Source organism: Halichoerus grypus, chromosome 7 (assembly GCF_964656455.1).
Source record: "Halichoerus grypus chromosome 7, mHalGry1.hap1.1, whole genome shotgun sequence".
NCBI classification, from domain to species: domain Eukaryota; kingdom Metazoa; phylum Chordata; class Mammalia; order Carnivora; family Phocidae; genus Halichoerus; species Halichoerus grypus.
The window spans coordinates 100,684,069-100,705,670 of record NC_135718.1 but is presented as its reverse complement, the minus strand read 5'-3'; the positions used below and the strand labels follow the sequence as shown (position 1 = coordinate 100,705,670).

The window sequence follows — 21,602 nt, the reverse complement described above, 5'->3', positions numbered from 1 at the left end:
AACTTAAAACAGAACCCTTCCTTTCTGAGAAAATTATAGGCAGTACCTGAATTACAGGCTCTAGCTTTTCAAATAACAAACTCAAGAAAAAATTGCTCCCATTTCACACCCTGCTGCACCCAACCACTCCCTCCCCTTTGTCAACTGCTTCCAGGGAGCCCACCATGGAAAGGCTTACAGGTTTGAGAGAAAACCTGGGTACAGAAACATAGAAAAGACGAGGCTAAGAAAAGTAAGTGCCCTGGGTGAGTCCACCAGGCAAGGCCCGTTGCATGTACAAAGCTAACTGGCTCATCAGCCTCCTGGTCCCCTCTAGCGAGCCCAGATGGGCGCCCACCACCACTGCTCAGCGCCTCACCCATAAAGCCATTCAAAACACCATAATCCCTTACCGGGCCCATTGCAAGAACCTTTTAGCCACATCTCCTTTCTCTTCCAATCTACATACATTCTCAATATAGTAGATTGTTCTTTTCACTACATAAGTCAGATCACAAAACTCCCCGGTTTAAATCCCTCGCATGGCTTTCCACTGCCACCATTCTTAGGCTGTAAGCCCAACTCCTCACTATGATCTACAAGGTCCCTATCACCTGACCTCTGCATAGCTCTCTGACCTCGCCGACAAGCTCCCGTCACTTGCTAGCCTCCAGCCCCATTGTCCTTCATTCTGTTCCCAGGTTTGTTCATGCCTACTGGCCTTTGCACGTGTCCACTTCTGCTGCCTGATTTTACCTGGTAGATAAAATGCTCCAACAGTCTTTACTCTGATCTCCACATAGTTAGAGCCTTCGTTTCATTCCTATCCCTGCTCAAATAAGCCTGGTTTATTTCCTTTATAGGACTTATCATTATTTATAATTGCATTATTTATCTAGTTGTTTGTTTATTTACTTGTTTATTGCCTTTCTTTCTCAGGAGAAAGTAAGGTTGATGAGAAAAGCAAGTGGTGTTTTTCACTGTTGAATCCCCAGCGCCTAGAATAATGACTGGCGCACAGCAAGTACTCGAGGCAAATTTGCTGAATGTATGAGAAAGTGAGTGAGAGAAAGAAAGAGTAATCTGTAATCTGCAATCATTACAGATTTAAACCTAAGTCTCCAACTTTGTTTTATCAGCAAATCCCAGGAAATGGGGACTTGGAGTGCCCAGGGCTTATCGCCTGTTTGCCCAGATGATAACAATTCAGCACCTTATTTCCCACTCATCTATTGCTCTATGTGTTTACCCTCCTTTTTTACTGGGAACTCTAGAGAAGAGGGGTGAGTAGGGTGACAGGCACCTGGACCTCAGTGGCATTCTTAAAGAAGCTGTACAGTGTTACATGAGAGCACACAGGATCAACACCAAATTCAGACACTGGTGGCCAGGGGTGGGTGTTGCAGAAGGCTGCGTGCAGAGATTAAATTCATCTACTTCTCAGTTTTGCCCAGCACTGGTCCTACACCAATAAAGAGACCAAGACATCTCATTCCTTCTTACCATTGAGCCAGAAGCAACACTCTGGCTGCCTCCATCATCACTATAGTTCATCTGTCTCATACATTTACCAGCCTTTTGGAGGCTCTCAGGCAACCTAATAACCCCTTATGACATTGCATTTGGAAAATGAATTTCCAGCCCCAAACAACCAAATCAGACTGTCTGAATCTCTCAAATAAAATCCTATTCTTAACTTAAAAAACAAATAAACACACACACACACACACACACAACTTCTTCCCATAGAGGGAGGGAATTTAAGCAGAAATTTTGGATCTTTTTTTTTTTTTCAATATTCTTATCCAGTATCAGAACTGATGCAATTGAGAAGCTTTGTACCACCTGTGAGGTAAGGTAAGGAAGATCCACATATACCTGATTTAATCTTCAACAGACTTGTCCAAAAAACATTGCTGTTCTTCCAGTCTCATAAGGTTATAGTTTAGAGGGTCTTGTTGGGGTGTTCAAGGTCAGAACCATGATCAAAATCAATTCTTCACCTTCAGAAAAGCTCTCTGGCTCACCTAGTTTCTTCTCTAACACTATCTTCTGATTCACTCTTTCATTCAAGTTCACTGAGCCCCATAATTAACCTCCATTTTGCTGCTCAACTGTCACTTAAGTATCCAGTGCCATCAGGGCGTTTTCTTTACAAAGATATCATTTCCTGATGGATTATTTGCATTTTTTCTTTTGCAATCCCAATACACAGTCCAGGACTACATTTACTAGAGTTCTGTGTCCCACTGAATAAATGCAGCAGAAAAGCCATTCAGCTCAACCATCTCCTTCCAATTTTCTAGCCAGTGGAAGGTAAATGAGAGGATCATGGAATACGCAGTACCTGAGGCATCAGGACAAGTGCTGGTTTCATCCAGACCAATTTTGAGGCTTCAGGCAAGTTGCTAAGCCTCCTCGGAGTCTCAAAGCCCTATTTGTAAATTGGAGGGTGACAATATTTACCACTCAACATTACTGTGAGAATTTAAACAACATAAGTAGTATAAATCACCCAGCACATGACCTGGTCATGTTGGGTGCTCAATAAATCTTCATTTCTTTCCTTTAGGAAAGATTGAGGAAGTTTTAATTTCCTTCCCTTTCTCCCTTCTCTCCCTGAAAGACTCAAAGGCACTAGATAAGTGGGGTCATTTCTGAGCAGCCAAGGGCCAAACACCAAGAAATACAGGGCCTAATCCCCATTCCCTAGGCTAAGCCAGAAGCCTTCTTTGTTATTTGATTGATTCATTTTATATCCTTATGGGATAATAGAAATAAAACTGCATTTTACAGTTATATTATAGAAATCAATATCACATACGGGATTGTCTTTCTATGGAAGCATTGTGCTTGCTACTCAGAAAACTGCATTTAAACCCAGAAGCCCAGCTGTCTTTGGTAACTTTTCCTCCAAAAGGAAAACTCATTGAGAAGGTGAGTCAGATGGGATAACTTTCAGGACAATCACAACCAAGGCCAGCATCTGCAAGTCTGAAATACGGGATGTTATGACACTTGGTGAATTACTTCTGACGTACTTAATTATGCAACAACAAGATTTGCAGGAGCATAACCACACAGTTCCCCTGGGTATGCTGCCAGTGTGCTCCACAAATGATTAAATATAAAATAAACAACAGCTAACTGTGAATTATGAAGTTGTAATTCCACCAAGGGGGTTCCAGTGATGTCATAAACCACTAGAGCAAAGTTCATGTCACCAAAGGATCCCAGATGGGCTTCGAGGCCTGTTACTCAGCAGTGGTCTCTGCTGCAGAGACGGCTCCAGAAAAGCCTTTCCCCTTGGTTTTTGGCCCTTCTCATCTCTGCAAGGGCCCTCCATTCTTGTTCTCTTCCTCTGAGCTTTCTAAAGTCCACTAACCCTGCTTTTCCCAATGATGTTTAATGAGTTAAATGGCCTGTCATTTAAGAGGCTATTTCTATCCTTCCTCCCTTCCCCCTGCACACACTCTTTGGACAACAATCTATGAATTACATATACTTCATTAGGAAAAAAGTTTAATATTTAACAGAAAATCCATTTAGAACAAAAGCCTTGGAGCATACCTTAAAAGGAGATATTTCAGATGTAACTTGAGTATGTGCCAAGCCTAGTACCCCATTAATGGGATAAATTTGTCTTCAAACATGGCAAAGTTAGAAAAGTTACACTGAAATTTCAAATAAAACCTTCTCACAGCCAGTATCTGAAAACGACGGTAAATGAAAACTTGGTGGCCCCACCCAAAGGCTCCTGAATTAAAATTCTAGGAGTGGAGTCCAGCAATCTGTGTTTTTACAACCCTCCAGGTGATTCTGATGTGTGCTAATGTTTAGAACCGCTGGTCCATAACTGATGCAACCCAAGGTGGAGTCTGGACTTGGCTTCCACTTGGTAATTCAGGACCTTATCCATCTGAAAATTCCACCCAAGAGTTTCTGCAGGCCCTCAGGGGTGCCTCCTGCATGCTGATGAATAGTCTATTCAGTTACCATGTGACACCCAACGTTTTTCCTCTATAGTATGAGTTGATGAAGTTATGCAGAACCTCATAAACTCATGCTTCAGGGTTTTGTTTAGAAAACACCGAGATCCATCCTACTCATTGAATGGTTTTTAATAAAATTCTATATGCTGGCAAAAAAAAAAAAAAACCACAAAAAAACTGGCCTTTTCAAACTGTGTATAAAATAAGTAAGCAAAATTGCATAAATAGAAAAACTGTACTTTATCAACCATAGACAGGAAGGAAGGACTTTGTAAAAAAAAAAAAAAAGAGATACAAAATACTGAATTATAACTTCCTAAACGTGGCATACTTTTCATCTAAAAACATACTTAAAACTGAAGTTAAATTGCAAATAATAGTATCTGTGTGACAGACTGCCCTGTTTGGCACATGTTTTTTCTTCCAGAATAAGAGCTAAGAAAACAATCACCTAAAATTAGTCATAGTTAGGATTTTTGCAACCTTTAGTAATCACCTTGAATGTCTTTTCCTTTTTTTTTTCACGTGAAGCACTTAAAACAGTGCCAGGAACCTAGAATGCTTCATGCATTCTTTACTCAATAACTGCTTATTAAGTCATTTACAATATGAAAAGCACCATCAGTGCTCTGAAGTATAAAATATCTGCCTGTCTGCCCCTGTCTTCAAAACTTTATACACCTGGCTGAAGAGATAAAACCAACGCTTATAAGGGGAGAGTTTAATAACAATGGACCACACAGGACACAGGGGATGGCACACAAAAATACATCATTCGATGCCAATCACTATGAAAGAACGCAGTCTACAACTACATTTGCAAACTTGATGGTATATGAAAATCATCTGGGATAAAAATGCACGTGTTTGGGGGATTCCGTTTCCCTGGGTATGGATGGGGTCCTGGAATCTGCATTTCAAGACATTTCAGTTCATTCTGATGAAGACAAACCAGGCATCACACTTTTAAGATCTACAGGATTCGACTGTAAGCACAGTAGAGAAAAAAATCAGATGATCTGTTATTTCCTTTATCTCTTGCCTCTAAGTCGTTAGAAATGAACTGCACATAGGGGACACATAGAAGGAGGAAATGAATAAACAAGGACCAAAGACAAGTTTTCCTACATGACGAAGGATTCCATGCTCTCTGAAGGAGAACGGTAATCCAGCTCTCCACACCCCAGTTAGAGACTACATAATCCTGTAAAGCACACACAGCATTTTTAGCAAACACATACGTACTTCTCCATATGTCAGAACTGGTATTGCTGACAGGTCTGTGTTCGTAATATCCAACTAATACCCACTGAGCATGCTTAGATGTTTTGCTTCTCTTTGCATAAAGCACATGGTAAATTGCTTCTCTAGACCCACACAGAAGTCATGCAACGAACTCGTCCAATTGCCTCAGCCATAGTGACCCATTTTCTCCACATGTACCACAGGTGATGCTCATCTGTTACCAAAGAATGCCAAGGAGACTTAATCATCAATTGCTTGGGAACAAAATAAAGAGTTTTGGATGCTTTATGATATAGAAATGCAGTCTGTATGTCTTCTAGGTTTATCAAATTTCAAAGCAATACATATGAAAGCAGGTCACATACCAAACTGGGGAACAGAATGTTTATCTTCTTCAACTGGTTAGGAAACCCAAGTTGGCACAAGAATGGCAACTTTATGTATGATCACAGTTAGCAGGGCAAGTATTATTCATGTCTAAAAAATTAAACCCCAAAGAAGTCTCAGAGGAGCGGTAAGCCGGTGCAATGTCAGAGACATTACACTACAGAGAAAATGCAACATGGTGGTCTCCGGGAAACTTAGTGGCTGGGTGAGGTCTGGGATAAGAAGTCTTGACATCTGATGTCCTAAGCTTATGTCATATATTCTCCATTAAATTCAGTGTCGAAATTGGAGAAGGGCATTTGTCTTCTTCAGTCACAGCACAGTCGCGGCGATGCATGAAGCAAGTGGAAATAGGAAAGGTTGGTGCCATCTCAGAGTTGAAGGAGATTCAGATTACTGCTTCATGCTAACGAGGAGAAGGGTGGCCTGAAGGAGGGGATCACAGTTGGGAACTTCTGAGCCAGACTCCCAGCTCTGCCAGGCACTCCTGGTGTGACTTATGCGCGTCACTAGAAATCATAAGGCATCAGTTCCTGACTGTAGATCAAAAACATCTGTCTACTTAGTCACTTGGTAAGTGACATGCTGTAAGAGCGTGACTTTTAGAGTATGGGAATATTCCTAGTTTTAGTGACATTAAAATGGCCTCCAACATCGACTGGGAAACCACATTGAATATATATCCGAGCCTGGAGTAAGTGACATTTGTCAGAGATGTTATGGAAATGGGAGAGGAAAAGAGCAAACATTTACTTGCATGCTTTCAATGGAACGGGGAAGTAGGGTGTTGGAGTCTTTGTTCATGTTATCTCATTATTCCAAGCAACAAACCCGTGTAATAGCTATTAACGTGTCATGTTTTTAGGTGAGGAAATCGAGACCCAGAGATTTATCTAAAGCCAACCAGTAAGCAAATTGTAGAATCATAAGTTAGAACAGAATTCTCTAAATACAAAGTAAAATGCTTTGAATCCCCTGATGCCTTTAAATCTAAATTAAAGATTCTTACTTTTTGACGGCTGGGGATAAATTTATGGAAACACATTCTTAGCTTTAAATTTTTGCTTGATCACATAATTTAGAAAAGTCTCCACTTGATTCCTATGGTATAATAATAAATTTGGCCCTTTATTCCTCAAGTATGTTTGCAAATGCAGTACCTTTTTGGTCTGCTGAATTCCCAGCAGTTACATGCCCACTTTATAACAAAGACTGTGAGCCAAAGGAAATAAAAGAGATTTGTGCAGCATGGTAATGTGCTGTGAGGTGACATGCTGGTCTCCCTATTCCTAACTCAGCATTGTTTCACTAGACTACAATGCATCCACAAGAATTTGGTTGACATCAAAGATGATGGGATAGAATGAAAAAATAAATAAACAAAAAGGGATCAGGAAGGAAATATTCAAGTCACTTAACAGTAGCTCCCTAAAACTCTCCAAGCCAGTTTTCTTCTCTGTAAAATGAAAATAATTATGCTACCCCGACCTACTTCTTAGAACTGGTTTTATAAAACATAATAGCATTGGTCTATGTTCTTGGAGTTTGTGAAGCAGTTTAATATTTTATGTCACTTTATTACTCATATTATTAATGTTATTGATTCTTTAAGACAAAGTAAGACATTAATTTATACAAGTAATCAGGGAAAAGAATTAAATCCTCCAGCAGTCTGAGTATATATAGTAATTCAGTTAAAATGATTGACTTTAAGGCTTGTCCAGATACAGCTGGAATTTCCTGGCTGTTCAAGGTAGCCCTGATTCTCCAAACCAAAAAAATCCAAAACAGAGCCGAAAAAAAGATATTCTTACCACCCTGAGGAAGGAGAATGTTGGGGTAAAGGGGGATAAGAAAGGCATAAATTTAAATAGTGCTCCATATATTCTGAGTAAAAATGATCACGCCCAGAAAAATCTCTTCTTCCCTGAGGGAAACTAAGAACAGACTCATAACAGTCAAGTGTGCAGTGATATTATGTTCTGTTTCTCTTGTCAGAAGGGATTCAGCCTTTGAAATATGTGTAGCAAAACTGCAGATTTCAGTTTCATGATTAATGAACTAAATTACATTTTATTTCTTAAATGTGTTGAGGATTCATCCTGTGGTCTTCCCTCAAACTTGAGTAGAGCTGCTGAACAGCACATCTGGTTATAGGCAAAGAGCTCCCTGGGTGGTTCTCCTTTCTTCCCTCAGAATCCTCAGAAATAGGCAATGCGGGGAACTGCAGAAACTTTTATTGGGCAAGTGTGGTTTTTTAATCCTTGAAAATCATGATTACTCTCTCTGTTCCCCCTTTCCCATGAGAGGGAGATCAATTACTAAGATATATCGAATTCATAATTTAAAAATTTTGTTCCACACGATTTTACATCACTTGATAATACTTTCCCTAAAGAAAATATTTGCATTCATCAGGCAAATATTTTAACATCAACTTGCCTGGGAACGATTTTTAAATACACTTCATAATAACAATTTATATTTTCTCTGCAATTATCACTTTAAATAAGGGCTGTGGCACTGTAGCCTTTCGTATATGGATAAATGCATTATTTTTTTTTATTTTTGTAAGTGCTTCTCCTATCAAAATACACTACTGTGTGCTGTCACTAGTCTACCTGATCATCATCCTACAAGGTACAGAGAAATAAATGTCGTTTTCCTCCTCCTTTTTTTACAAAAGCATTGTATGAGTTTTAAAACATTGAAAAAAAAAAAGAAAAAAAAAACTTATAAAACGAAAAGTCAAGAGCCAGAGATCTACAATAACAGAAAATGTACAGTCCCTTAAGACATTTTCTCCTCAACAGTTTTATGGAGCTCTTCCTTACTAAAACTAATTTTTGGAGCAGTAGCTCTCCAACTGTGGTCCCGGAATGTCCTTTAAGTATTATGCAGGCTTTTCCAATTTCAAAAGGAGACATGTGCTCATGTCTAGGGAAGGTTCCCAGCTAGAACAAGCAGAAAAGAAAAAGAAACTGTTTACTCTGAAGGTCTTTACTGCTGGGAGTGGACCCACCGGAACCCGAGAACTCTGGGAAACGGCCGTGACATCACAGCTCCCACAACCCTTGGGGAGGTGTTGTTTGTTGTTTGTGTGTTTGTTTAATTTTTCTGATAAGAGCAAGTGGGCTACATGTTTGTGTATTTTCTTAATTTGGGGTGAAACTCAACCTTTGAAAATGGGATGAAAAATTCCTCCGTTGATTTAAGAAAAATTGGTAATGGAGAATGTTAATATAAAAATTGTGTAAAAAATAAAAAGGAAATATTTTAACACCAAACTACAAACTGCGTCTATTTCAGGGTAGTGAAATATGGGTGACTTTACTTTCCCATTTAAACTTTTTAATGTAAAATAATACATTTTCTAAAATGAGCATGTATTGCACTTTGGCATTATGCTTATATTTAAAAAAAAAATTACTCGCAGCTAGAAATTGCAAAAACAGCAGAACCACACTATACAAAAAAAAAAAGAAGAAGAAGAAGATCTATTTAATTTGCTTACTGCAGCTTTACTATATACACTGTGGAATATGCCTCTCCCCTACTCCCTCCCCCCAAAATCTCTAATCTTAAGAAAATCCTCAAGGTTATATTAACAACCATAATATATTTAGAAAATAATTAAGCAATACTTGTAAAAGCGCTGATTATTTCTATAGTAAAAGCATCGAGGGAAGGGGTTTTCTTGGTCTAAAATGAAGCTGAACAAGCAGCAGAACCTTGAAAGGTAGCATGGGTGGGTTTGCAAAAAAGAGGTACAGAGCACGAAATTTCCTATGAGAAGTCAGAGAAGCAGAAAGGGGACTAGAGGACATGGGGAAATGTCCTAGCCTAACTAGCATACTAGGGAAAAGTAGGGGAACAGTTCTGTTCTCTGTGTGAATGGCAGGTTGCTGGGACATGAATGGAAATATAGACTATAAAAGGTGATTAAAAAAAAAAAAAACAGGACAAATAATTTGGTCCTGAGAGGGAGGCAAATCATGAGAGACTTTTAACTCTCGGGAACAAATGGAGGGCTGCTGGAGGGGAGGTGCGTAGGGGGATAGGGTAACTGGGTGATGGGCATTAATAAGGGCATTTGATGAAATGAGCATTGGGTGTTGTGCAACTGATGAATCATTAAATTCTACCTCCGAAACTAATAATATAGTATATGTTAATTAAGTTGCATTTAAAAAAAACATTTTTTTAAAGAATAAAAAGCAATTGTGAGTCCTAAAGAAGAGAGCCATGATTTTTAAAAAATGTGTTTGTAAAAGAATGTACTAGCATGCCTTCTATTCATTCAGCAAATTTTCCTTGAGTATCTATTATATCCACGCTGTGCACCACCTACAGATAGGAGGACAAACATGGATTCAGGGAGACCCAGTTAGTTAGGAGGCTGGTACAGCAGTGCAGGTAAAATATCACAGATTTTTAAGAGGAGATGGATTCAGGTGATTTTAGAAAGTAAACTTGTTGAGATTTGGACATGGACTGGACAGAGGTAGAAAGGAAGGAGTCAGGATGAGTCTGAAATTTCTGAGTTTTGCATCCCCATGTTGTGATACAGAAAAACAGGAAAAGCTGAAGCGGATCAGATTGGGGAAAGGGAGCTCATTGGTGCCATGTTTTGTTTTTGAGTCTGAAGCACTTCTGTCACGTTCACATGGAAATGTTGAATCGGTAGCTGCACATATGGACCTGAAGTTCTGCTGTGAAGCCGAAACCTGGGAATCTTCAGTATGCAGATGGTTGCTGAAACGGTGAGCCTGGAGGAGATCTCCTAGGCAAATGGTATAAAGTGGGAAGGGGAGCAGAGGGGACCCAGTGCTTCAGCTGGATTTGAAAGGGGATCCATTAAAGATGGGGAGGTGATTCTATCACTTTAGCATTCACTGAGCCAAGGCAACAGTTTAACAGCTATCCCAGTGGTATAGGACTACTGTGATCCACACCGGTATTTAGGGAAGTAGACCTGGCAGAAAATGGAAAGAAAGTCACAATGTACGTAATTCCTGAGTGTCACCTCCCACTCTGGATTAATGACAGTAAGTTAATGCCCAGGTATAAAGAATTAGATTCAATACCTATTTCCATTGGAACTTTCAACTTATATGTATTCGTGAGTTACCTGAAAAAGAAACAGAACAGTAACCAGCTCCCCAAACCTCTACTCCCAAGAAGTCTCTAAGTGGGCTATTATAAAATGAATTATCAGAGAGGAAAAATACATGAAAATGCTTGGTTGTGTTATATATCATTGAGCTCAATGGCTGTCTCCTTTTCTGAGGATTCTAGAAAACAGCATTTAGGAGGCTTCCATGGCCTCTAGGCACCAGTTTTCTCGGCAGCACACATCTCTGGGACAGCCAGTCGGGGCACAGGGCATGCAGAGAAGACAAGGATGGTTGACAAAGGCAGGAGGCTGGACACTGATTCCTCCAGGCCCAGGCCAAATCCTCCAAGCCCTTTGCACACTAGCATGAATTTGTGTGGATAAATACAATGGAAACTTGAGCAAATGGGGTTGTCTCTATATATATCCAAAGTGCTGGCTAGGCCTTTCACTTTGCCTCATAGTCAAGCTGATTAAACTTAGCACATCCTGGCTCAAATTCTGATTGAGTCGGGCCCCTTGGCCTTTAAGTTGTATATCTGAATCTTCTTTGAAAAGATTTGGCCTCCCCATATATATTTAGAGTACTGGGAGAGCGCCCATCTGTTTTTATGCTTATTTATAACTACACCACCTTCCAGCACTGTGAGGTCCTTTAAAATATAATGACATGACTGATGATGAGAAATTAAGTGAATGGGGTGAATGTTCTTGCTCTCAGACAAACGTTTGTGGGAATGCAATTTCCCTTGCAGCTCTGGCCTGGCACTTCTGTTTCTAGTGAACACCCAAGCTCAGATGATCTTGGAAGGTATGTATTAACCACCAGCTCTACGAAGAAGACAAAGTATTCATTCTGCCAGTTTGTTGCTCCCACTGTTGCCTTGCCTTGTTGACCTCCAAATTCAGGGTGTGGTAGGGAGAGAAGTAGAAAATCCCAAGATTCACAGAAGGGGGTTAAGAATTTTCCTCATATGTCCTGTAAATCACTTGAAACTCTTGCCCAAAAAGGGAGGATGAGTGGAAGCCACCGTCTTAGCCCACACAAGACTTGGGGTAGCTATTGTCCTTCCTTTGAAGGAAAGAGGGTATCCCTAAGCCCAGGGCCTAACTCTAGGATGGCCAGGGTCTGCCCTATGTGAAGACTGGGGTCCGATGAGGGTGGGTGTCTGCAGCCGTTCCTAACATGCCGCGCTCTAGCTCTCCAATCTACCCCTCTTTCTTCAAGCACCCGGAGTTTACATGCAGAAATGTCTCGCCCACCTCCACAGAGACAAACGCTCTCCTTCCCAGGCACCATCCCTAGCACCCACTGACCCAGGGTCATCGAGTCCCACTAGGGAGTACAGGGAGAGCGCCCCTCCCCATTCCTGCTCGCCCTGGAAACCTGAGCACCCTCATTTCAAAAGCAAGCCTGCAAGCTAATTCCATGTTTCTGTTAAAATGCGTGTCTAGCATATATTTATGCAGTCCCTGGAGTGTCTTCATGACATGGATATTTCCTCTCTTTTGCTACTTGTATAGAAGGGTCTTCCAGCGTGTCGCTCTCCTGACAGAGTCCCAAGTTTTCTGAAGGCAGGGTAGGTCCCTCCCAGGCCTAGGAGGAATGCGCCCCCTTTCGGTAGGAGAAGGCAAGCAGAGGCGCGTCTGGCAAAGCTCGCGGGTACATTCCACCCTGCCGAGAGTTGCACCTCAATGCCCTTGGATCTGGGAGGACGAGGGCTGAGGTGGGGAAGGGGTGTTTGCATCTTTGTTCCAGTCGGGATGGAGGACATTAAAATCTAAGATACTGTCGAGTTCTGCTTTAAAAGTTAAAATTCTCTTCTTCACTGAATTTCTGTATTAACTCTTCCCTACTCCCTCCCTCCTCCACCCCCTAAAAATGGTGAGATTCCATGAGAGCCTGCTATTCAGACCGAGTGCGATCTCTATTTCTGCACAGAAGTTTCGGTATAGTCTCTCCTTGCCCGCCCCTGAAGACCATTTCCAAACGCTTGCAAATAGCTCCAAGCAGACAAAATAGGAACCAGAGGACCTGTCCTTGTTCTTTCTAATAACTCGAATCTTGGGGATTCAAATTAATACACATTTTTCAAATTCATTCCTCATTTGAAGCTAAGTCTGGGGAAATCAATAGTAGCAAAAATAAGCCTCAAAGTTCTTGGGAATTAGAGCTCTCTCATTCCATGGTGCAGCAAAGGGGCTGGGATATCCATTACCTGAGGACTAAATTCTGGTCATGACTTTATTCCTATATCTGAGAACTTGCAGGAGCAGCAGAATCCTTAAGATTCTGATTGTCCTTGGACTCTTCTGAGAAGTTGTGTGTGCGATTGATTTGTTCTGACAAGTTTTCTTTACTTTCTCTCATAAAATTTCCTCCCCAACCACTGTTTGTGCTTTTATTCCCCACCTTGCCCTTAAAGTGACTGTCCTTGTACTCTTCCCAGATTTTTTTTTCAAGAACAGTGGCTCCAGGACAAGTGAAATGTAGTGATTTTTGTAAAGTCTAAATCTAAAATCGATAATTCACAATTTTCTGTACCGCTCCTTCTGTAAGGCTGCCTCACTAAATTAGACAAATGACCATGCCAAGAATCTTCTAATATTAGGACCAGGGTGGAGACATCTTACTCAAAAAGTTCTACAGGTGGAAAACAAACCCGCTAACCCCCAAACACCAAAGACTGTCTCCTCAGATATCTTGGCAATGTATCTCCGCATTTATTGACTTAATAAGAAACAGCATTTAGAGAAAAGGAGGTTGTGGCAGTTTGTCGATAATGTTTTTCTATTTGAGATCATTTTTAATGAGTGTTGTTAGCCTGCTCATCAAGCTATTTGAATTTACAAGAATCCAAATTCTTGTGGATTAATATTAATGCTGTCGACATAGACATCCTCTTTGTATTGTTGAAAAGAAAGTTAAAGGACACCAAACCTATGGGGGTGGTACGGGGCCCTGCATCAAATTAAAACAGAATTCGAAGCAGAGCACCTAATCAGATTACAATGGCGTGGACTCACAGGTAGTTCTGTAAATGTTTGGACACTGAGTGGACACGGGAAGTTAGCCCCTTATCCCAGTATTTCCTGTAAATATCTAATCTCTAGCTCAGAGGAACACTCCAAGAATCCTCTTGATTCACCTTACGAATTGGTTTGAATAAAGGATGCTGAGCACCCAAGTTTTACTTTTTCTTCGGGGTGGAGCTCTTCCCCAAGAAACTCTTCCACCCCTTGCAAAAAAAAAAAAAAAGAAAAAGAAAAAGAAAAACGCAAGCTTTATCTTCTTCTCTATAAATACTACTCCCCCAATTTAAAAAAAAAAAAAAGTGATTCCTATGGCTTCTTCTAACTCCATCTCTCAAAGAATAAAAAATAGATTTTCTCGGAACCGTTGAAAGCTGGCCCCACCAGGAACAGGAGACACGCGGGGATCGCCGTGCACACGCGGCGAGCACAGACTTGCAACACCCCTGTCCCCGAGTCCCCTGGCGCCCCAGTGAGGGAGCAGAGTTTTCCTGGAGCTAGTGGCCTGCTCCTTTGGCGCGCCCTGCTGAAGGAGGGAGCAGGTAAACAGGGTATTATAGGAGAGGAATTGTAAAAGAAACACATCTTTTAAAATAAAAATCAAATGGACCTCTAGTTGAAAATCTACAGATAACCATTTAAAAGTGAAAAAGGGCCTCCGAGGTGGCTACCGGCGGGGAGGGCCGTTCAAAACTCGGATCAGAGCGAATCGGAGCCAGAGGAGTAGGAAGGTATCCTTGGTTCTGAAGCTGCTGGAGTTTTTTCGCAGGGGAAGGGTGTGTGTGACATCTTGTTGGTTTGGAGATGATTTATTCACTCCTGCTGTAAAATCTAAAATGACGCCCCTGGGAAGAGGAAGGAACTGCCGGGCTCCGTGTGATCCACGGCTGCCCGCCTGATGCTCCTATGTTCTGACCTAAGCATGTGGGGGACTGTTAATGCCGCTGTGCCAAAATGCACGGCTGCATGACACCTAAGGTGCGGCAGGGCGCTCCCGAGTCTTGGAAAGGGCTCCGTCTGAGAAATGAAGGGGGGGGGGGTTGCGGAGGCAGGGGCTCACGTCCTCTAGAGCTGGGCGATCTGGAGCCCCAGAGAGTATTGGCTGCCTGGGGCCTCCGACTAATACGGACCCAGATCCCTGACCTTCACACTCCAAGCTGCCCTTCTACCCCAGGAGGGTGGGAGTCACCAGACAGTCCATTTTTTCCAAAATATGAAGAGGAGGCCATCCAGCGCCCTGCTCCTGCCTGTAAGATAAACAAGATTTACCACCTCTTCTCTGAACTTGACATGCGACCGTGGGGACTCAGTGACCTACCTTGATCCTGGATTTCACTGCCTCCTATAAAGAGAAAAAACTTCCAGGCTACCCTTAAAATGATATATTTCGTTGGCTCCCCTTTGAATCAAGATAATTGAGGCCCAAATTCAGAGTACCAGCACCGGCTCCGGAGCCCCAGGGTTGTGCTGCAGAAATTCCTGGCGCCCTAGGTGTTACAAAAGCTGAAACTCCAGGGAAATTGATATTCTGAGGTGTATTCCAACTAGGGAGCACCCTAGAGAATGTTCCCGCTCCCCCGGGCTTACCTCTGGGGTGGTGGTGGGGGTGGGGGGAGTTGGCGGAGCTGGGCCAGAGGAGTGTGGAGGGAGGATTGGGCGGGCAATTCCATCGCGCCGCGTTTACACCTCTCCCTTTGTGACAAATCGATTTCCCGCGCCACTGTTCTGCATTTGCAACCCGCCGAGGCCCGGGGCCCAGCTGCGCCCCGGTGCACACTTAGTACCGGCTTGGGAGTGTGTGCGTGTGTGCACGCGTGTCTAATTGACTTTCCGTCTACCTTTTTATGACTACATGTGTTTCCAACAAAAGGTCTTATTAGGACAATCTGGTTTCACTAATTTAGAGGTTGGGAACGTGGAAGGCAGGCGCTTTTTTTTTTTTTTTTTTTAAGAGTTTGCCGAAGTTCAGATTAAGAAATGACAGCGGGATGCACCGTCCTGCTAGGAGTAGGTCTGACTATTTTTATGACCTGTTCCTCTTTCCTCTCCTTGGCTTACCCTGTTCTACCCCCCTTCACACTCCACACTCCCCCATTAGCCACCGGATTCCTAACTGTTAAAGAACCATTTCTTTTAAACACTTAAGGCATCTGAACCCAGAAGTCTGAGACATTTACTGGGCTGGGAAAATCAGTAAAAGGGAAAAGGGATCATTCTACAGAGAGCAAAGTGGAACGAACATCAGTCAAGGGGGAAACAGAATTGTGATGAGGAGTGAGGGAGATCAGCAAGAAGCTCTCGCTTTCGACCATGCTAAGGTCAGCCCAGGTGGTAATTGGAAAATTTGCAGGATTAGTGTAGATGGAACCTGTTTTATTAATTTCAGCTGAAAAGAAAATTTAGGGAGGACATGTTTCCATATAGCTGGAAGAGTAAACCATGTCTTTTATGTGTTTCCCATCTCTTCCAAAGGAGATTATGGTTTTCCCCTCTGGGGTAGACTCCCAGCAGGCTGCAAGGGGCACCTGATTCTTGGTGCCCCTTGCAGGCTCCGAGCTCCGTGTTAGTCCTGATGCCTGAAAACTCCTCTTCTCTCCTCTCCTCCCCTCTCTGATTCATAGTCTGAGCCTCACGGTCCACTGCAGACTGGAAGCCTAGCAGGGCCCACTGGTCCTCACTCAAGTAGCTCAAAACAGCTCCCTCCGCAACCCTTGATGGGGGACCCGAGGACTAAGGACAAGGGTCCTCCTGGACACTATCGCCCCACTTACCAGTCCTTCCTATTGTCATCTCAGAGATGAGTGAGGAGGTTGAGGGAATATTGCTTCTAAAAGCAACAACTATTTGTTAGAATAGGCCCCAGCCATCTCAAGAAAGCAAGGCCTAGCGTGTTTCTCTGCTACTTTCAGAAACCCAAGTGTCGGTCACTCTGTCCCCATCACCTCAGTCTGCATTTCTGCTACCTCCTTCTGAACTGTCGACCATACTTCCTTAAGCATCCTCTTCCTGGCTGGTATTCTACCTTAATTTCCTTTCCGGGCCCACTCCCCACTAGGCCTCCTTACTCCTTGCAACTTGGAGATGTGTGTGCTCCAGAATGCAGCGGACAGGTGCCCGGAGATTTCATCCCCTTCCCTCGGGACACACGGTCCCCAACTTCACCCGCTGCCCTTTTTGTGTCCTTGAGCACCAGGGCCGACACCACGTGCACTGTGCAACCTCAGCCACACCAGGCCTGGGTCTCACAGAAGTCAACCCTGGGCCTCCTCCCCGCCACCGCGGGCCACCTCCGCCTCAGCTTCGAGGGTGCTTCTCAGCCGGCCTCCATAGCCCAGTCTCCTTCCATTCGCACTAGAAGGCCACCACGAACCCCGAGCTCCCTTCTGGTGGCGTCTCCTTGGAGCCAAAGGGCAGGAACGGTCAGCGTCCCTCCAGCCCTGTAGTATCCTGTGCCCATGGGGCGGCGCCGGCCGCCGGGGCTTGCTGTGGCCACCGGCCTTGGGCCTGCTTTTCACATCCCTCTGCTTGTTTTAGGGGTAAAGCAACACTGGCTGGTCTCTCCCGCCCCACCCTGGTCCTTTACGCAGCAGTTTCTTCACGACCCTGTTTTCTGCTGTGGGTGCAGCCTCCAGTTTTCCGAACAGTGATAAATGTTGCAATTAATAATTAACCATGGCGAAACAAGACCAGCAGAAGGTGCAGAAATCAGTGAAGCTGGGTGATAGGCACTTGGAGATTCCGAACACTATTCTCCCTATGCTTTGCATATTTAAATTTTCCCTAGTAAAATGCTTAAAAGCAATCACGTTATTTTGCTGTGCACTTCCCTGGAGTTCAAAGTGTCTACGCAAACAATTAACTCATGCTGCAGTATGAACAATGTGCCCCCCCCCCCCCCCGCCAGGCACCAATATCTTCAACAAGGAAGCCTCTGCATCTGTGCCCAGCCATTACCTGGGACTTGGGGACACCAGGTCTTCATTTCTCAGAACTGGCCGCCTTTCTCTAGTGACAGACCAGGCCAGATTACTCTGTCTAAATTCCCCATCGCCTTCTGCCTCTGGGAATACCTAGGGTGGATTGACCCCAGTTCAATTTTGGCTAAAAACAAAAACAAAAACAAAAACACCCTGAGGGGATTCTAGGTCTGGACCAAGGAAACTGGGCAAGGGGCAGGCGGCCTGCCAGAGAGAGGGACTCTCCTTGCCGCCTGTTTCATTGAGGCATGCTGGGTTCCCACCGCTTTGCCAGGGCCTTGCATCCAGCTGTTTCTGGGTCCTGTTTGCTTTGTCTATCTATTTCCTGAGAGTCTGATATTGGCAATTTTTTTTTTTTCAAATGATGGCATGCCGGCGGGGTCTCCTGTTTCCAGAGGTTCCAAATTTGAACAAAATAACAGTCTACAAATAATGAAATGGAAAAGAATTTGTCTCGTTTAAAAAACTTCCAGCCAAGTTCAGACTCTTGAAATCTCAAGGAGAAAATATCAAGCCCCATGTCACCTGGGATGATTCCGGTGACAGGTCTGTTACAGACTCCAGAACGTATGGATACACTTGGAGTCACCTTTTAAGGCACGGTTAATAACGCCAGGCGAGATTTCCATGGGGGCGCGATATCAGTCGGGAAGGATGGGAAAGGGAGACTGCATGGACTTTTCCGGAGGTCTGAGGGCCAATAGGGAGAGCTCGTCGAATGTGACACCAGGCTCGGCATTGGAGCCCGCACTTCCCCCGCGCATCTCTCTTGTGCGGGACGGAGCGGGGCGGGAGCTCGGGTTTCACCCCAAAGGACACTCCCTTTGCTTCGCCCGCGTCTTCCCGAGGCACTGGCCTTTGATTCTGCCGGGGTCTCAAACCCATCTGCAGGTGGAGGGCGGCAACAGCAGAAGACAGAGCAGCTTGGCTGCTGGGGCTGAGCGCTCCAGCGCGGCCCCTCCCGCACGCCCCGGCCTTCGGAGCCCGCGCTCTGTGTGCCGCGCGAGTCGCGCGGGTCTGGCTACTGTGCGCGGTGCCCTCCGCCTCTCCGCCCGCCTGCCCCGGAACCCACACTCGCGGCGCGGGAGAAGCCCTCCCGACCCAATTCGGCATTTTTAAACCGCTGCCTTCCCAAACACGGCAGGCTCCCCGACTTTACACCCTCTGCGACCTTTTCCCTGCCAAGCCCGGTTGTCCCTCATGCAGGAAGACCTGGCAGCCGTGCTCGCCGGGGACTGAGGGTCAGCCCAGTCGGCTTCGGCGAGAGTCCGCGGAGGACAGAGTCCCCAACCCCGATTTCAGGGCCTCGGGGCCTCCCTGCAGCGCCCGCCCGGGCTGCGCCCGCCCGGGCAGATCCCTCCTTTCATCATCCTTTCCTCCCTGTCTGTGACTGGCCCTTCCTCCGGCCACTGCCACCACCTCTCCTGGCCCCCTATTTTCTCCCCCTGGTCCGGGCGGGCTCCAGGCGCCCAGCGGGTACCCTGGCCCCGGGTCCCGGACACACACTCCCGCGGGCATTCGTCCCTCACTCACTGTCCTGCTGTGGGGTGTCGCTGCCGCTGGTGAGTCCCGGCGACTCCAGTAGGCTTCGGCCGGCCTCGCCCACGCTCTCGTCCGCCTGCGCCGCCACCATGTCCCCGGCTTCCTCCAGGTCTAGCAGGTGACTGACGGAGAAGTTCTTTTTCGCCTGCAGGGTGTCGAGGTTGCCTGGGCTGTCCAAGCGGCCGCCCAGCGCCGGTTGCCGCTCCAGAACGTGCCCGTAGCTGGAGGTCATGGTCTCCCCCTCCGATCCCACCCACCCCCCTCTTCCCGCTCGAATCAACACCAAACGCTGTGGGCGCGAGGGGGGAGAGGAGCCGAGTGGGGAAGAGAGAGGGGGGAGTGGAGAGAGAGAGAGAGAGGGAGAGAGGGGGGGAGAGAGAGAGAGAGAGAGAGAGAAGGAGGGGAAGGACAAAAATAATTGGAAAGAGGGCGGGGGACCCCCTTCTACAGAGCAGCGCGTTTTGCACCAACAGCCTTCGAAAGCCTCGGTTGCTTTCCTGAGGCCAAGTCCGGCGCGGTCCAAGGAGATAATCCACACCAAAAAATAAAATTAAAAAGTCACCCTATGTTCAAGTCAGGAGCAAAAAAAAAAAAAAAAATCCTTCCAGCTCTCCAAAAGCGTCCACAAGCACACACTAAAAATAATAATAAGGGGGAGAAAGGAAAGGGGAGGCCAGCAGGGCGGGGGAGTTAGGCAAACAGAAGAAGAGAGAAGAAGGGGTGGGAGAGAAGAATCAAAGTGGGTTTTTTTTTCAAGGTTAAAAAAGTTATTCCCAGGCAAGAGTTCAAGCACCAACAGAAGAAGGCTTGTTCCAGCTTTAAAACATCTTCAAGAAAACGTGTTCCCCCTCTCTGCACTCCTGTGGATTCTCAGGAGTGACTAAAGTTTCAGGAGGAGAGGGTGATGTCTTGCAGATGTATTGGAGAGCAGGATTCTCACTTTACTTTTCGTAAGAAGGAAAAAAAAGGGCTTCAAGAGTCCGAAGGAGGGTGGTGGTGGGTTTCCCCCCTTTCCCTTCTCGCTCTCCCCCTCTTCTTGCTGAGCTCCTTTTTCCTTCTCAGTTGGATCAAGAAGCTCTCTGGCACTTCAAAAGGCACAAACTGGCATGCAGAGGAGGCTTTGTAGGGAATACAAGAAAATTGGAGACCCCTGGGAGGGCAGATCTCGACTTAATAGGAGCCTGTAATTACGTGGCAAAGCCTTTGTGCGGTGCCTGACGTTTTACAGACCCCCTTTCTCCATCACAATCTCCTTCTTCCTCCTTTCCCTCGGACCAAAAAACAGTCTGATTAAGAAAACCCCCTTTGCCAACATCTGAGCCAGAGAGAAAGAGAGAGGGAGGGAGCGAGAGAGGGAGGAGGGAGCGAAAAGGGAGGGAAGAGAAAGCGAGAGAGCCCCTTTGGATTTTTAAAGTAAAGGTCTAATTATCATTCCCCTGCAATAGTATCACGGGGAGAAAAGACAAACTGAAACCCACAGTCACTTCAAACGGGCTGATTATATTGCTTGGGCATTAACTCCTCCAGATTTGTTTAAGATCCTGTTGGAAAATCTCATTTGCATGTTTTGATAACAGCTGCGGGGAAACTTGTTGGAAAAAATCCACAACTATCTCAATCAAATTTTCTTCTCTCTCTGCCTTTTTTTTTTTTTTTTTTTTTTAGCGTTTCCTGCAGTTCTAACAGTTTGGGGGGTGTGGGGGTGGGGAGTGTCTGAGAGAGAACGAAGGAGAGAGCAAGCAAATTAAGGCTATGTTTGGCTCCGTAGAGACAGCCTATTAAATAATGTAATAAAATAACAGGAGCGATAATAATGGGAGGCTCTCCCACGCTCTTCCGCGAACCAAAGGCAGGTTAAGGGAGATCTAGAAGGCGCCGAATCGATTTGAGCCTCTAGCGCCGCTAGGAATCCCGGGGCCAGGGCAGTAGGAAATTTACATATTTATTTAGCTGGAGGAAAGGACTCTAGGACTGTAGCATAATTGCTCCCTCCTCCCCCCACTCTGGCCAATTTCGTAACCTCTTCCGTGCGGCCAAGGTCGCTTCCCTAGGCGACAACGCTAAGCCGGGAGCGTCGCGTTGCCCAGATGAGAAGGAGGCAGGGGCATTCCTGGAGCGAGGGGCCGGGCTAGGGTCCTGCGCAGTTCACGGTCCTACCCGGGTGCCTGGGAGGGCGGGGGAGGGGGCGTAGGAGGAAGGACAGGGAGGGATAGAGGAACCCCCAAGTCTACGGATAATGCTCTGCCGTCCGTCTGCTGAGCCCTAACTTGACAAGGAACAGAGAGGTGCTGAGGGATTTTTTCATGACCTGTTGGAATTTGGTAACAGCTT

At 45.1% G+C, this 21,602-nt stretch overlaps 1 protein-coding gene across 3 annotated transcripts in view; it reads right to left on the bottom strand.

The window, feature by feature from the left end:
• The window catches only part of PRRX1 (paired related homeobox 1), a 79,166-nt gene extending 58,607 nt beyond the window's left edge, over positions 1–20,559 (bottom strand). For 2 of the 3 annotated variants that reach the window (XM_036067870.2, XM_036067868.2), the window contains exon 1: positions 19,263–20,559. In XM_036067870.2, coding sequence (XP_035923763.1) covers positions 19,263–19,503 — 241 coding nt within the window. In that variant the 5' untranslated portion in view covers positions 19,504–20,559. The remainder of the gene's footprint in view (positions 1–19,262) is intronic. The other variant, XM_036067869.2, reaches the window with a different exon arrangement.
• Positions 20,560–21,602: the final 1,043 nt, after the last annotated feature.